Source organism: Centroberyx affinis, unplaced genomic scaffold (assembly GCF_046629955.1).
Source record: "Centroberyx affinis isolate AG114_WGS23_722 - 3 ecotype Tasmania unplaced genomic scaffold, CSIRO-AGI_Caff_v1 ptg003084l_1, whole genome shotgun sequence".
In the NCBI taxonomy this organism is placed as follows: domain Eukaryota; kingdom Metazoa; phylum Chordata; class Actinopteri; order Beryciformes; family Berycidae; genus Centroberyx; species Centroberyx affinis.
In genome coordinates, this window is record NW_027281166.1 from 46,975 (window position 1) to 64,493 (window position 17,519).

Genomic DNA, 17,519 nt, shown 5'->3' on the forward strand with positions numbered 1-17,519 from the left:
CAGACCTTGATTTGTTTTGAAGATTTTGTCTGGTGTTCAATATGATTTACACAGATAGACATCTTGCCCCTGCTAACTAGGTCATATCACTGTATAGATGAAGATTGTTCTTCACAGAGACAAATATCACAATATGTGAGATGATTGGCAGGGTTCCTACACGGTTTCCATTTTAAAATTCCATATTTTTCCCAGACCCTATGTTCTTGACCGGATTTGATTTTGGTCTGTATTTGATATAATGCATGCTGACAGCGGCTGGGTAATAAGAGCGTCCCTCTATCTGAACATTATTCTTCACATCAACAAAAACTGTGGACTCAAAGTGGCTCTACAACAACATAAAAGCTAGAATGATGTGTGTATCGGACCTGAACCACAACATTTTCACGTTGTGTGTGATTGACTATTTGTTAAAAACCCCACCCCCTTTTATGTGAACACGCTCATAGCTGGATTGGAAAATCCTGGGTTGACGGAGCCAGTTGATAACCACCTTCGCGAGACCGGTTAGCCGGGATCGCCATTGTTTGGTTTTGGGAAGCCAGTTATCACAAAGACACCGTTGACTATAGCTGGGTTTACATGGAGCCTTTTAATCCGAATAGTAGCAATCAGAATAAAAATGCCTCATATAAACGCCTCAATCAGAACTGGCCGATCCGAATGAAATTTCATTCCGTTTGAGAGAGGTGGTTTAACCCTTTCATAATCCAGTCGATGGATAAAATTTCATCATGTAAACACTCATTTCGATCACTTTCTTTATCTTGCCTCTTTCTGCACATTTAACTTAAGTAACGTCAATTATGTTACCCTTTTTTTTCCGGGAGGATTAGAATTTTTTTTTCTTTTTTTTTTTTTCAATGTCTGTTTATTGGTATTTTAGTCAACAAACAGTAAACAGTGTATACAAATTATATAAAGTATTTCAAAAAACAGTACAGAGTGTGTATACACAAACACACAGTAAAAAAAATGAATAAATAAATAAAAATAGGACACGTACAGAACATATACAGTATACAGTATAAATATCATTCAACCTACAAAGCTGCTTTACATGGTGATTATTGATCTTACATTAGGTATAACCTAGTTATTGTAGCAAAGAGTTAAGAGGATATTTATTGCCTAGCCTCAACATAATCAATGAAGGGTTGCCATGTCTTATGGAACTTCTCAATGGAGCCACGTAAAGTGAATCTGAGTTTTTCCAGTTTAAGGTGTTGCATAACATCTTGAGGATTCAAATTTTTATATCAAGTCCTGACTCCTTCTCTCCGGGCCAGTTTCGGTTTACAGCGGTGAAAATTACAAATGGACCCAATCATTGTCTTTTTCTGACACTTATGGAGTCGTATGTTTTGATAAAACTGTTGCTTCATCAGAAAGAACAGCAGTAAAGAAATAACCGACGCGGGTCCATCATTTTAAAAACGTAAGCCCATGTTAGAGTGCTGATTCAGTGTTTTGCACATGTCAGAAACTTTTATTCTGATTCCATACTGTGGAGCATGTAAACGCACATCTCAATGCGATCGTTACATTTAGCGCTCATGTAAACACTTGCGTGGCAATCGTCCTTCGGAATGATTTCATTCAGAATGAAAAAAAAAATGTCTCATGTAACCGCAGCTAGTGTTGAGCTTGCTTCTTGCGACAGGCCCCTGGTGCGACCCCGGCCTGAGATGGAGTTTGTGGTGGAATCGGGGGCTTGGCAAACGCTTGACACCTGGCTGGTCTTGGATCTGTCTGTCAGTCTCTGGGACAGCTGCTCCCCAAGGCTAGTGTCAGCCATGGTTTACATCAACACCACTTAGCCCCTCAGTCCCTCTAGCCAAGTGGAAACATCTCGCTCCTACATCTCTCCCTCACTCTCTCTCATTACTCCAGGGTACACATGCAAACTGTAATACGAGGCGTCACGTAGAGTAATACAGGATGGTACATGACTGTGTGTGTGTGTGTGTGTGTGTGTGTCCATCCTTTCCACGTTTCTGTGATTCTGGTGTTACAAGCAACAGTTTATGTGCAGAAAAATAATGTTTTAGTATGGTTGATATAAGTTAGGGAAAATGTAGAGTGAGTCAGTCATTATCGCAGAATAAGCCCCGACAGGGTCAGTCAAGACCTCGATGCGAAGCAGAGGCTCGCTGTATATTATCTCGCTTATTTCACGGCTACTTACCAAAGATATTAATCATTTGACGTGAAATACTGATTTTAAATTTGGTTACAAGCTAAATTAACTCACAAGTGTCTGACAAAAACTAGTCCAGCTAGTCTGCTCTAACCAAGGAGTAGGGGAGAACGGGGTAAGTTGAGCCTGTAGTTGAGATGAATCACCCCTTCTTTCTAGGCAACCACACACAAAATGAATCATGTGGTTACAGGATTTTCTAATATTACAGAGTAGATATTATGCCATGAGACTACAAACACAAAACAGGGGTTCAGCCTCCTTGAAGGATCACAAGAGCAGGCAAGGTAGTCGAACAGAGGAGTGACACTAAAGAGACATATATTAGGGTTACCTTACTACCAAAAGCGAGTAGAGTCGAGTCGAGGCGAGTTGAGCCGGTACCATGCGGTGGAAAAGCGGCACAACACTACAAATTTGTACGAGCATTTGCGAATACACCAATAAGCTAACCCTACAGACAGGCTGAACAGCTGTCCCACACTATTTGAAAAAGAGTCAGATGGCGTCAGATGAAGGAGCCTCCCTCCGCTTGCAGCCTCCAAATGAACAAACAAGTGGGGATAACATATTATTGCTATTAAATGATCAGGGTGCACAACTGCACAGACAGCTTTTGGTCTAGTTCTCAAATATGATTTATGAATTGACGTCGCTTTTTGGCACCAATCGATCAGACAGCGACCACTAAAGAGGCTTAACTGTCATTTAGTCGCTCGCTGCCCTGTTTTGTGAAAGACTCGTCGGAAATCAGTGCAACAAGAACGTGCGTAATATGGCCCAACTCCAACTGCCAGTTCCTATTCACGCACGCTTTGAATTGGGCTTTACAGGTTAATTATTTACCATTAAATTAGACCATTAAATTAGCAAAATAAAATGACAAAAATCGGCCAAAAAAATCAACCGGCGATGGACTCAGCCAATCGCCGATAGCCGATATATTCATCCTGTCGCCCAACCCTAATATATATACATTATATCTATATATACTGTAAGTATCATGAAAAGGTTATGACAAACACACACACACACACTGTTGTGCCAAGTTGTGCATTGTTATCCTTTCCTAAATAAGAGAAATCACCATGTTATTTGAAGTAAACATCAGTTCTGTTTTAGAAAGTAATTCTCAGACGAGAGAATGGAGAGACAGATAATTGGCCCTGTAGTGGCTGGAAAGGCCCTAGTGAAAGGACTGCTTTAAGCTGTGTAACATTTTACCCCCACAGTGCTCAACTTACCCTACCCTAGGGTAAGTTGTACCACAAGATCATTTTTTTCATGTGCTGTACTTCTAAAACTTTATTAACTACAGAACATGTAGTATACATCATAGGGCTGAACGATTTTGAAAAAATATCTAATTGCGATTATTTTGACTGATATTGCAATTGCGATATGATTTGCGAAATTAGATATTAATTTTTAGATCATTATTCTAATTTTCATTGAAAAACGTATTCAAATGATTATGGTGTGATTTTTGCGGGGATCTGTACCAAACAAAGATGTTTTCTTAAGTCTGTAGAATATGATGTGTAGGCCAGGACATCTCTGCAGCACCACAATATTTACTTTAAAATGCTATTTTGACATTTCGCCTTTAAACAAATATTGTGCCTCCTGCGATTTGAAAATTGCAGTAAGCCATATTGCTATTTCGCTAAAATTTTTATTGTTCGGCCCTAATACATGACGATAGTTTTACGTAAATAAACACGAATATACATGAAAAAAGTGTCTCATTTTACCCCGTTCTCCCCTCACGTCTTTTTGCCGCAAGGTGTCCCCAGTTAAAAACAACCAGATGTCTTTGACTGCGGAGTCGTATGATTGGATGTGAAACGGAACGCCTTCATTGGCCGATCAGAATTGAGTCGTGTGATAAATAATTTGCTGTATTAGGGTTTCGGAGCATTTCACGTTGTGCATGCCTGCTTTCCACAATATTTGTTTGAGAACCATATAGACAGGACCGGTGAGAAACCTCCATAAACAACAAGGCAGAGGGAGCGGTGGGGGGGGGGTTGTCCAATCTATCAGCAAAGGGAAAGGGAAAGGAGTGTGTGTGTGTGTGTGTGTGTGTGAGTGTGGGGGGGGTGGGAGCAGCAGTATCAGAGCCAGGCTATCAAAAGCAGAAAACGAGATAGACACAGTCGTGGAGCGAAATTATCTGCTGCAAGTTTGATGGAGACATGGCATGAATTATACATGGGACCATCTCTCTCTTTTTTCCTTCCTTTTGAAGGCGCTGTCTCGATCAAGAGCTCTTCTATCCCCCCCGCTCTCTCTCTCACCCCTGTGCCCCTTGTTTCTATATGCCGCTTAAATATTTGAGAGGAGCCCTAGGTGGCGGGGGTGGCTAAGAGTGCGATGGAACAACTGTGAAAAGCTTTTAAGGTAGGAAGGAGTGGACAGGAGGAGATGTGAGGAGACGAGAGGAGAGGGTCGAATAGGAAGATGGAAACAAAGCGGGAGAGGTGTGTGTGTGTGTGTGTGTGTGTGCAAGTGCATTCATTTGTGTGTGTGTGATTTGAGGTTAGGGGGTTTCCCTTTAAGCTGACCCACAGTGACAAGGGTTCAACTGATTCCTGACTGACTGATTCAACTGAGTGTTGAAGGCTGATACCAATATGGATATTTATATTTGACCATTTTCAAGTAAAAAAAAGTATTCAGTGTTATCCCCCAGAATGTTATTTTTGTCAGAATGGAAAAGTCTGAAACAGCATTTAGACCACTCTCCATTGAAACCCAGGATAAAAATAATAACAACAATGAGAATAATAAAACATATTCATGCATACCTGTGTGGAATCCAATCAAAATGTTGCGTTAGAATGAATTCAGGTTAAGGGCTTCCCATAGACTACCAGAGCCGCACTGATCACTTCTACAATAATATGTAATCAAACTGCATCATATCCATCATATCTGAGGTGGACGATGCAATGGCCTGACTTTTATACACAGTCAATTTATCACAGTAAATTTTACTTGAGTGAAATTTTATTCTGAAAAAGATAACATTTGGTCTCAAACTAAAGACTAAACTTAACAATGCATAATGATCATTTACTCGATGTAGTGTTAAATGAAAACACCTCTGCTGCTATTTAACTCCATATAGAGTTGGACATTATCTGTTAAGAGTGATATTTTCACACTGCATAGTGTTTCTCAATATATTAGTTTGTCTTTCAGAGTCATTTTTAAGCAACTTTAATATTCTGATTACCTAACTTCACAAATTCAGAAATGTGATTTGGCTGTTGTCAGCTGATGCCTGTGAAAATTTCAGCCGTGGCAACGAGCCTGTCGACTCGAGTTTCCCTGGTTTCCACTTGAGTTCGAATGCCATTGTTCTCGCCTGGCCAAACGAAATGAACTAAAAGGGGTAAACGTTCCCGAGTTCAAAGACACCGCTGCAAACACGGGAATCATTCCTATGTTCTCAGGATCCTATGTTCTCAGGATCCTATGTTCTCAGGATCCTATGTTCCCAGGATCCTATGTTCCCAGGGTCCTATGTTCCCCAGATTTATATGGCACATAATGGGAACATGACAAAGGGTCCTATGTTCCCAGGGTCCTATGTTCCCCAGCTACATTTACTTTTTCTATTTTGTGGTCCAAAGGCCACATTTACCTTGCTGTTGAAAATGTCATCAAACCAAATCATCAGATCATCAAAAATAGGGTAAAAATCAGTTTTTTAATAGTATGGCATGCAGCAATAAAACATTCTGAGTAGTTTTGTGGATCAAACCCAACCCAAACAAGAGTTTGGGTTGACCCGGAACACCACAGATGTAACAGTTTTTTTTTAGAGACCTTCAAAATCAAATAAAATGATAACCATTGGTTTTGTTGTGTTTATATAGCTGTTTTGAAGCATTGTTCCAATAAAAAAAACTGGATAATATTTATGAAATATTTTAACTTGAAACGGGTCAAATTTGACCCAAACACAATAGGAGGGTTAATGTGTGTTAACAGAATATTGAACTGGGGAACATAGGACCCTGGGAACATAGGACCCTGGGAACATAGGACCCTGGGAACATAGGACCTTGGGAACTCAGGACCCTGGGAACATAGGACCCTGGGAACATAGGACCTTGGGAACTCAGGACCCTGGGAACATAGGACCTTGGGAACTCAGGACCCTGGGAACATAGATTCGCTCCCCAAACACGCTTGGTATGAATTCGCTCTAAGGTTCTCTCTGAGCAGCCTTTGTTTCACTTGCCTCAGGTAATGAACCCTCTGATTTGTATACACAGTTATGGGATTTTTAGCGTTTCGGTTACTTGCCAGTGATTGTAAACATTCATGAGGTGTCAAAACCATAAAGACCCTCATCATCGGAATCGACCGACTGACAGCGCAACCACAATGTCTTGGTCAATTTGCTATTGCTATGAATCTTTCCTCACTGCCTGCTCGGTTGAAAACATCCCCTGCATTTCCTCCGGAGTTGCGGCGGGATTCGATTGTCTAGCTAAACAAACTCTAACCGCCTCATTTATTTATTCTCTCAGAGACATGTTTGGAATTTCTTACCGGTCAGTTGTTGCTTTGAAGTCGGTTGCTCCCGCATATTAAAGAGAGGTTGGTCCTTGTGCACACCCACAGCTAAAACCCTTAAGTTTGATTTCATCGTATGAGGGAAATGTGTCCGTGAAGAGTAAAACCTTTGGTCTTCCTTGGTGGAAATCTACCTGAGAAGATGATGCACTATTGTATGGAGTATGAGAATGAGACATACCATATCTGTGTCAGATACTGGACCAAAGCTGGTGACATAGATGTCAGTCTTGACCTCCGTTACCCGGTCTGTGAAAACAAACAGTAGAGAAATTATAGAAACGGCATAGATATGGTTGAAATCAATATCATTATAATCATAAGGATTTTTCTCGATATCAATATATATCACGATATGGTTCATGTATGCAAAATCACCTTAAATAATCAAATGAATGTTCATCTCATTGAACCGAATGGTAATGTTAGGTGTGGTGTCAAACAATAGAATTATTCAACAACAGAAATATTCAAATAATATTCCTACCATACCTCATTTTATGAGAGTTTTTAAGTAAAATTTGCTTGTCATCATCAATTTAGACAGCAGAAATGTGTGTCACGATATTAAAATATCTTTATATCATCACGATATGGTTCCACTGAAAGACGATAAACAATAATATTGAATTATCGCCCAGCCCTACCACACAGCATACATTAGGTTCAGGATTGGTTTTAAGGTTTGATATTGCTTAATGCAGGTTTATATGACCTTGATATTTGGTTATTTAAAATGTTGCTTTTTCAAAAAATGCCTTTGGCTATTCTAGGAGGCTGCGAGAATCTTACAAAACACAAGTTCTCATTAAAAGCATCCCATTTAACATTTTCAATCCTGCTGAAGGGATAAGTGAGAGGAGATATGAAAAGGGCTTAAGTCACACTTAACTACTTCTAAATCTTTTTAATTGTAAGAGATAGTTGAAGTAGTGGGCAGGGTGATCCAGAATTTGTGTTATCGTTCAGTCCTTTTAGCTAAAAAGCAACATTCTAAAGAATATTACTTTCTAAGAAGGCCTGCATCTACAGTACATTACACAAGCATTCATAATGAAGGATGATGAATATATTTTGCTGATATGGACATGATAATAGATACAATACATAATAAGCCATGATCCAAATGATCCAAACAAATAACTCAAAAGGTATAATAAATCCATCACTTAGCTGGTCATGTTTGCAGACAACCATCATATAACACTTGCATTTGATGTCTCATAAATATTATTGTAATGCGATATAAATGTCAGCTTGATGTTTGTTGCATAGACGCTACTGCACCTCACAGGATCTGACTTGGATGTAAGGCTCTAAGATTTACTAGCTTACAAATTGGGGCTGACTCACAACCTCTGGTATCGATGCAGCTAAATTGAACTCACAAGGAAATTGATGAGATACTCCAGAAGCCTTAGCCAAGTGTGAAGAGCTATGTGCCATACCCACCTAAAACCCTGACCGCCAAAGACCAGAGGCCTCATTTCTAGAAAGGGCGCCCGGTAGCGTATGCAGAAACTCACATCATGTAGTTATTTATCACAGGTTTTGGCATCAGTCCCTCAGAATCAAAGAGTGAGGGCTTCTTTATAGAGCCGCCATTTTGCACCGAGAGATGTTCAACAATCATACAGGGAGAAATCCATCGTAGAAGAGGAGAGAGACCAATTTCTCCACCCACAGTAGCCTCAATAGACCAGAATGCAATGCAGCCACAAGACATGTCATGGTACATTTTCACAGGGGCATCATTTCACGCGATTGGACGAACGCTGTCACTCGCTGGGCCGTCTGGCCCCGGATTTCAAACCGGAAAAACATGGCGGCTCGTTTGCAAACTTTCTCTTATGAAAATAGTTCACCGAAATGTGTTTCTGAAAACATTTGAGGTGAGAAATTAGCCATGCAGTTGCTGAAGCTGTCTTCGTTTTAGATCGACAACGGTTAGTTTAAAGGAATAGTGCACCCAAAAATGAAAATTCTGTCATCATCTACTCCCCCTCATGCCAAATGAAACACAGGTGAAATTTGTTAGTCCATATAACACACAGGGAGGTTGTCAGCACAACTTGGTAGCAGCCTTCTCCAAAACAACTGAAGTCAATGGGGACCTGTTCTTTAGAGTTCCAAAACAAAAACAGCCTAACAATCACACTGTGAATAGAAAGACCTATACACCATTATTTGTTGCAAATCAATCAGCTGCAGTTAAGATTTGCACTAAATGATGGTGTAAATATACTGTAGGTCTTTTTGGAACTGTGAAGAACTGGTCCCCACTGACTTCAGTTGTTTTGGAGAAGGCTGCTATGGAGTTGTGCTGCAGCCTCCCTGTGTGTCAGGCAGGTTGAGGGAAACTCAACTGCATTACATTACAGATTGATGTTATCCAACAGTGCAGGAGTATAAGAGGTTGGATTTTTCCTTCAATATTTATCCGTTAAAATTGATATGCTTATGACTGAATTTTAAGTCTACACAACTTTATATGAAGAGAACAATTATTGGTACTGTGTAGAAACTTGCACATCTTTGAGCTGCATCCTGTCTCATGTGACACAGGTACATTCATTTAGCAGCAGACTGCCACCGCCACTGCCCGCCATATGATTCTCATCAGTCATATGGCAGCAGTCATTACTATTTATTACTATTCATTCCTATTATTTGAATGCAGAGTCTTTATATCACACCTGCCCTCTAGTGGACTATCAGGACTATCATGAGTCACAGAATGTTGCAGTTGAAATTGATTAGTTTAACTCAATCCTTCATGAAGTAATTATTAGTATTTATTAGTAATGGTTAGGGACAGGTCCAAAAAATATGAAGGAAAGTGCCTTTTTGTTTTTTGCATCTCCAGCAAAGAAAAGAGAGTTCAGCATGCATCTTATGTAACCTATCCGGAGTGAAACAGTTTAAAAAACACAATTGTATGCCTGAGATTATACAAACAGATGTGGACTTTTTAACAAATTTGGGCTCACTCTTTATTGTTTATTTCTGTGTCTAGATCCTGCTTCCATTTTTTTTTCACATCTGTTTTGAAAAGCATATGAGCAAGTAGTTCTTTATATATCTTGGAAATAGTTTTTGGGATTATTTCCAGGGCAATAATAAGAGTGTCTATCTTCAAGGGTTTTGATTCCACTAAATAGCCTTGTATTGATAGTGGCATCTGTCTTACATGAAAAAATCAGAAAAGATGAGTATTAGGCAATGAATATTTGTCTCATAACTTACAAAAATGAAAATATGTCATTTTAAAAAAGAGATGGAGAACTTTCCTAATTCCCTTAGCATACCAGGTTTTAAAAGTATCATTATTAAAACTACATGAAATCCATACAGGCGCCAAAGGAGCAGATTGGAGTTTTAGTAAATACAAACATTTCTTGGCGGCAGAAATAATCTCATTGGTTTAAGTAAACCTCAGTGGGCGGAGCCAAAGAACCACAGGTTTCTAAGTAAAGTTAAACTGAAGCCCAATGAAAAAGGTAAGGGCTAAGAGAGGAGGAAGCTAATATTATGAAGCCTAGTGCTCTTGTTAATATTTGAAAAAACCCAATCTAGCCATACTAAATTATCTATGTTAGCTAGTTAGCCTAGCTGACCTTCCAAGCTCAAACTAGCCGATGGCTATCTAGGTAAGATAGTTAGCTAGCTGCTGACCTTCTAACATCATGAACGCCATGGTGATGACTGAATGAAAAAAGCAGTCATTGCCATTTATATTTTTTATTGATATTTTAACCAGTTTCTTCTTTGCCAGTTAACTTGCGCTCCAAAAAACTGTGTTCTTTTTCTCCACCTATTGAGGTTTAACTCAACCAAAGAGATTATTTCTCCCTCCACAGCAGCTCTGCCTCCAAGAAATGTTTGTAGAACTAAAACTCCAACCTGCTAGCAAATGACACAACACTGCCTTACTGCCAAAGCAAATGTCAGGCTTAACAAGCACACTAGAGCTTCTGCCCCCTTGGTCAGAGCAGAACAGAGACAAATGGCTGGGCCAGCTGGATCTTTGAACTATCACTGAACCAGACGCTCAAATCTCTGCAGCCTGGCCCCTTTGGCCCTCTGGACGCTATTTATTCTTCATACAACTGAGCTGAATAAGGTCTATTATAAAGGAGCAAAATACATGTAGTGTACAAAAACCAAAAATCCTATGGATGGCCTGTTGGTCATCCATAGGTCCCTGTTAGATCGTTGGCTCCGGTGCTCCATACTAACACTTTAGCATACTCTACGCGGTTTTCAATGAAAATTATGGCATCTTATGTGCAGCTAAGTATAACTTAAGTCCTTTTACAAGTGAAAAAGTGTTAGCTAGTCAAAATAGACAGGCCACTAACTTAAAAACAAACTTAGCAACAATGAATGGAGAGCTCATATAATCAGCTCACATACACACACTAAAAGGTGAATCTTTTTACTTTGGATAATGCTAGTGGTCTGCTATCAGAGTGTAGGCTAAAGTGTTAGCATGGAGCACCAGAGCCAGTGATCTACTGGGGACACATGGATTATTTTGGTGTCTATGTTCTCATCACCGGTTATGAGCAATGGGACAATCTACCAAAAAACTCACTGTATTCCTTCAAATCAGACCGCATACTTACTGAGAAGCAGGGAACAAACACCCAAATGACAATAAGTGACTTACAGTAAGCCTAAGCCCTGTTTGATTGGACTGCGTGTTTGCCGGCTTCTCCTCTGAAGCAAAATTAAAAACATCAGACTGTAATTTCGTTGAATCTGATCTTGAATGTCAAGGAATATAAATGAGGGGCCGCAGAGGTAAATCTTCTTCCAATGCTCATTTAGAATGTGACCCGGAGGCGTGATATTTTTCACTTATATAGCTCATCAACAAATAAAGACAATATTAAAAACAAACATCATTTGGGCTTATTGGCCAGTGAGTACCGGTGTTTAACATGAGATTCTTATATAATAGCGATGACACTCCACTGCCGGGCCGAAATAGCCTGAATCGCAGTAAAGACCCTGCAATGGAGAAGCTTTTCTGCCCCATAGTATCAAACTATGTTGCTTGCAGTAAAATATGGGTGATGAAAATAGGCATGATTAAGCAAATAGCAAATATGTATGGTCAAGATTAAGAAAAGAAATCTCAATCTCAATCTCAATTCCCTGAAAACTGACTTTTGGACACACAATGATGTCTCAATTATGATATTTTATGTAAGACAACTGTATGCAAGACATTTTTTCCATCTCCAACATACTAAGTTTGACAGTCTATTCATGTCTCACAAGAATATTAATTCAAAAAATCATAAGTGTCCACACCTACAGGACTAGATGAGAAACAAGCACTACACATTGTAAGTTTTTGAGTGGCAAAATATCTGGCAAAATGTCTTCAGTATGACCATATGTCATTTGGTACAACCATCAATTTATACAAAATTGTTGACTGCCATATGAATAATTTTTCCTCCTTCGATTTCACTCTAACTTTAAGAGACTTTAAGATGTCATTTTTTTTTTTTAAATGGACAAATGATGAATACTTCGGAAAAAAAAGGGGACGTCAAGCTTGTGACGGCGCACTTACGAAACCACTTCTACATTAGCACTTTGAAATTGTATAAGGGATATTGTAGAAGAAAGAGCCGCCGCCATCATCAACAGCCACATTTCTCTCTCCTTATCAGCATGTGGTTTAGCTGTGATGTTGGATCTGTGACAACCATCAATCACAACCAGCTAAAGTGGCTCTGGTTGACACTTCATCAGCCCTATTGAAATAGAAGAGTCTGACTGAAATGTCTAGAGGCGGGAAAGAAAAAAAACCCACAAGCATCCTGGCTTAAAAGCGAGGCTGTTCGGGTTAAACTACGTTTCCCAGTGATGGAAAATCAAACACAAAGAGAACTTTAAAGTGCATGCACCATTCCTGAATAAGTCTCCTTAGAACACCTTTGGTTATTCACAGGGGCGGTCTTACCATTAGGCAAAGGTAGGCGACTGCCTTGGGCCCCGGCAGCCAGAGGGCCCCCCAAAAAGACAAGAATAGAACTAAAGTAAACTTATTTTTAATCAATATAAAATAAATGTACTTTTTGTTACAATAAATTATTTCAATCTTCAGTCATGGTCACCCACCCTAATCAGTCAGGCTATAGTGGGTTATTCCACTTCTAGTGTGATTTTGCTACTTGTCTACTATTTTGTTACTATTTCGGTACTTAAGCAAATTTTTCTTGCCACTGCATCAGTAGCTGAGAGAGAAGTAACACCCAAAACTAAAAAAGCAAGCTACACATATGGGGCAGAAAAACAACAAAAAGTGCCCTTGCATTCATAGTTTTCTCAGCCCATGCTTGCCTTTGCCTAGGGCCCCCAAATCACTAAGTCCGCCCCTGGTTATTCAAATAGTAGTGGTTGCAAAGTTGCAAAGCAGAATACACACATAAGTAGAGCTGCAACGATTAATCGATTAATCGATTAGTTGTCAACTATTAAATTAATCGGCAACTATTTTGATAATCGATTAATCGGTTTGAGTAATTTTTTAAGAAAAATAAGTCAAAATTCTCTGATTCCAGCTTCTTAAATGTGAATATTTTCTGGTTTCTTTCCTCCTCTATGACAGTAAACTGAATATCTTTGGGTTGTGGACAAAACAAGACATTTGAGGACGTCATCTTGGGCTTTGGGAAACACTGATCCACATTTTTCACCATTTTCTGACATTTTATAGACCAAACAACTAATCGATTAATCGAGAAAATAATTGACAGATTAATCGACAATGAAAATAATCGTTAGTTGCAGCCCTACACATAAGCACTGACTCGATCTCAAACAAGCTTCAGCTCAATGGATCATGCATAATGAACACGTATAAAAGAACACTTCAACCATCTCCAAACAAATGTACGAGTCAAATCCTGCTGTGACAGTGGTACTATACTTCAATGGACTGGCTAGCAGTGTAGGCAGAACAATACCTCTTTGGTAGCTGGTTGGGACTATTTGCTGCCAGGCACCCTGCATGAAATGGGAGTTTCTCCTCTGACCTGTATTCTGCAGCCAGCAGCTCCCTATCTGCCCTGTTCTTTACAGTGGAGTATTGACAAAGCACCCGGCTTTGATGTCAAGCCCGACTCAAGCAGACTGGCCAAGCCCTCTGAGCTCCACCACATCAGGATCCCTGTTGCCGTTATCTACCTTTATAAATGTATTGCATGCACATGAAATTGGATTTGGTGGGTACATATTGCTTGGATACTGTAGTTATGGATATGTTAAGAGGGACTAATTCACAGAATCTCATGTATAGTGCAAAGAAATTAACAGTGTAAAGCAGCATTAATAAAAAAGACAGTAGACCGAACTCCACATCAGAGAGCTGACATAATTCTATACATATAAGGCTTGGTATATGCCCATCAAATAGTGACCAAATGCTAACAAATTAAGAGGTTCCCTCCAAAATTAGATTTTCACCATTTGGGAAAAACACCTACTCGCAAAATGAAATGCAAAATAATTGTGGCTCTTTTTGAAGGCTTTAGTCGATTTTAATTAATTTTTACAGCTTCAGCCTCTGTATGTGAGAGATATTGACTGATGAACTGAAAGGAATGATTTTATTTTATTTCGTTTTGGCAGTGAGCTGTTCCAATACCTGGATATTGTGAACTTTATTCAAGTGACAAGTGTCTGGTGCCGGAAATTTTTTTACACACAGCAGAAAAACACCATTACAAATATGCAGCAGCGGATGTAAAATCCCTTCTAAAATCTGTGTGCTGTATTATGATGTGTCATTACTGCATATTATCATTAATGTGATTGCACTGCTGTTCTTGTTTGGTAGTAGCGATGGCTTGATGATGATGAGGATTTACATAACAGAATATGGTAATGGTAGATATGATGTTCATTTATACCTGCACTGATGTTGCAAATCAAGATACAAGTTGCCTCTGGAAAAAGGGGTTTTGGTTCAGATTTGATTTTCAATGCATCTGCATGCATTTTAGATGGATGGCTTATATACAGTCTACCAATCCAGATTGTGTTGCCTTCAAATTGAATATAATTCTCCCTTTAATGGTGACAAAACCCTGGCAATAATCATACGCGACTACCACAAAAATCACTATATCTACGTATATTTATAACAAAGATACTATGGTTAGAGCGATATCTGAGGCCGATATTGGTCTTTTATTAAATATCACATATCGGCTGGTCTGATATGATGGAGGTTCCTCCCTGACCACAGCTGCAGAACAACAAAACAGTCTGGAAAACCTGACGAGACATTTGATTTTCTTTGCACATTTTATTAGAATTATTAGAATTTCATCAGTCTGGGTTTCAGTGGAGAGTTTTAGTGTCACATGATGGTTTAAAATGCTGTTTCAGAGGCTTTTCCACCCTGACAATGTCGGCATTATCAGCAGCCCCAATACAAAGATACTGGTATTAGCCTTCATAAACCCATATTTGTCAAACCCTAAAAGACGCTAATAGACAAAACAGAGCGTCTCACCTCCCAGGCCGGGTCTCAGTCTGTTGTCATAGCCATCCAGAAGACTGTCCAGGATCCTGGTGAAGGTTGTGATGTTTTTGAAGGCGTTTGTTGGATTGGATTCTGCTTTTGACCTAAATGTGGGACAAATGTGTGATTGTGATAAACAGAAAAAAGAGAGATGAGGACCGTACATGTCAGTTCCAAAGAAAATATACTTTTCCCCCTGGCATTGTAGGTGAAGTACTTTTAGTGGCGTTTTCCTCTCACTCCTACACAGCCCACAGCTGTGATGTTTTAATAACTTATTACTGCATAGACACATCTTGTCAAATCTGATCTACACCTACGGTAGCTATTACATTTTTCCAATAACATTATTTCATTTTGAATGGCCATTAAATATACATTATTTTGGTACTTAAAATGTGGTTCATATTTCAAATTTCATTCAAATAATTTATTTTATGTAATTGAAATTAAAATTGATAGCCTATTGCAAGAGGCAACCTCATCGGGATGGTGAAGATGACAGATAATAATAATTATTATTATTATTACGCTACTTTTTACACACTTAGTTCAGTTTTATTTTGCAATTCTCCTAAACCCATAAACTTTGACAGGCTAACTAAGCCACAGCTGGCTCTAATTAATTAGTTTTTTATCATTGGAATAAATGCAAAAATAGCCTAAATATTTTACAAGTTGGCAGGTTTACATTCGGACACCATTATACTCTTTAGTTGGAGTTAAGAGATTTGCACACACGTCAAACTCCGTTCACAAATCTTACAATTTGATGTTGCCTTACCTATCGGCAAAGGTAGGCTTACATACCTACATGAGTTAAGACTTTTTACGAATCTTTAGGATCCACTCTTTAATTCGGCATGCATATGACCCACCAAGCAGCCCTAATTTTAATAAGATTTCAACTTTTAGAATTGGTTCGCGTGTCACTCCCACACTCTTCTTCCACCAATGGGCGGTAACGACCGGCGTGAACTAATTCTAAAAGTTGAGATTTAATTGAGATAAAATGATTTTTGGTGAATTATGGATATGCCGAATTTACCAGAAGGCCATAACAGTTCTTGAAAGGTCTTAAGTCCTGTTCTACGAGGTGTAGTTTTTCCGAGAAGCAAAGAATCACTACATTGTCAGGTTTTTGTACAGAGTCTGGCGTCGCGCGCTCTCCATACAAGAGCGAGCGGAACGTATCGGCGCTACAAACCAATGTCTTCGCGCGCACACAGCACCGTCTATGTCCAACAAGGATCTATTGTTATTAATCTTCATAACAACACAGTTCATGACAATTGCCAATGATAAAATAGGTGTGTGCATCGGTTGTAGCGCGTTGTTTTACCAATAAACTCCGTTCAATACATAGGAGAGCCGGAGACCCGCGTGCAACGGTGATGCGCGTAGAGAATCTGCCGTCCAAGCGGTCATTTTTCTAGCCTAGGTTTCCTAAAACATAGCCTAGCTTCCACCACGGCTCCAAACTTACCGTGTCTGCCACAGTGCGAAGAAAGAGATGAAAACCGCTATGAAATGTGAGCCCCATTGTCCTCTCATTGCTGAAACCTACAAGACAGTGAGCGTAATTACACTACAGCATGACATACTGTACAGATGTTAAGAGCAAATGGAGCCCACAGCCTAACGTTAGTTGTTTTAATAGACAAAGACATTACAACGGTCGAATGTTCAGTGAATCAAAAAGACCCAGCAGCCAAACTCTAACTATAAATTGCATAGGCTGAGCTTTTTTGCGGAGCTTTCATTTGTACATTGTGTCTAACAAGTGCAATTCGTCGAAAGCATTAATGAGGCAGTTGGCAGGCTATACCTACCTGAACGGCGACAGGTGTCCTTTGGTTTCCCGAAGCCAAGTGACACTAACTGAACACAGTTGCCAGTCGTAGATGAGCCTTTTTCCAGGTATAGGGTCTAAAACGGGAGTAGTATCCAGAAAAGAGAAAGCCAAGTGCGGTTACAGTCCGACCATCCTGTCAGCTCTTCCAACCGGGAGTCCCCCCAGTACATGTGATCCCAACACTAACCTCACACCAAAGTAGTGAAGGGGAGTCCTGAAATCAAGCACAGCCACGGATTGATACGGAGCCGGGAGTGGCCGAGCTGTAGGGGAAACGTGGAATTCGTGGTGATGAAGTATTCATTAGAGCGCGCGAC

At 39.6% G+C, this 17,519-nt stretch overlaps 1 protein-coding gene across 1 annotated transcript in view; it reads right to left on the minus strand.

Moving 5' to 3' along the window:
* Positions 1-16,901, minus strand: part of LOC139659393 (gamma-aminobutyric acid receptor subunit alpha-2-like) — a 37,623-nt gene extending 20,722 nt beyond the window's left edge. The window contains exons 1-3 of the mRNA XM_071537646.1: positions 16,834-16,901; positions 15,339-15,451; positions 6,978-7,045 (exon numbers count right to left, since the gene is read on the minus strand). Of these exons, the coding sequence (XP_071393747.1) occupies positions 6,978-7,045; positions 15,339-15,451; positions 16,834-16,901 (249 nt within the window). The remainder of the gene's footprint in view (positions 1-6,977; positions 7,046-15,338; positions 15,452-16,833) is intronic.
* Between the last annotated feature and the right edge of the window lie 618 nt (positions 16,902-17,519).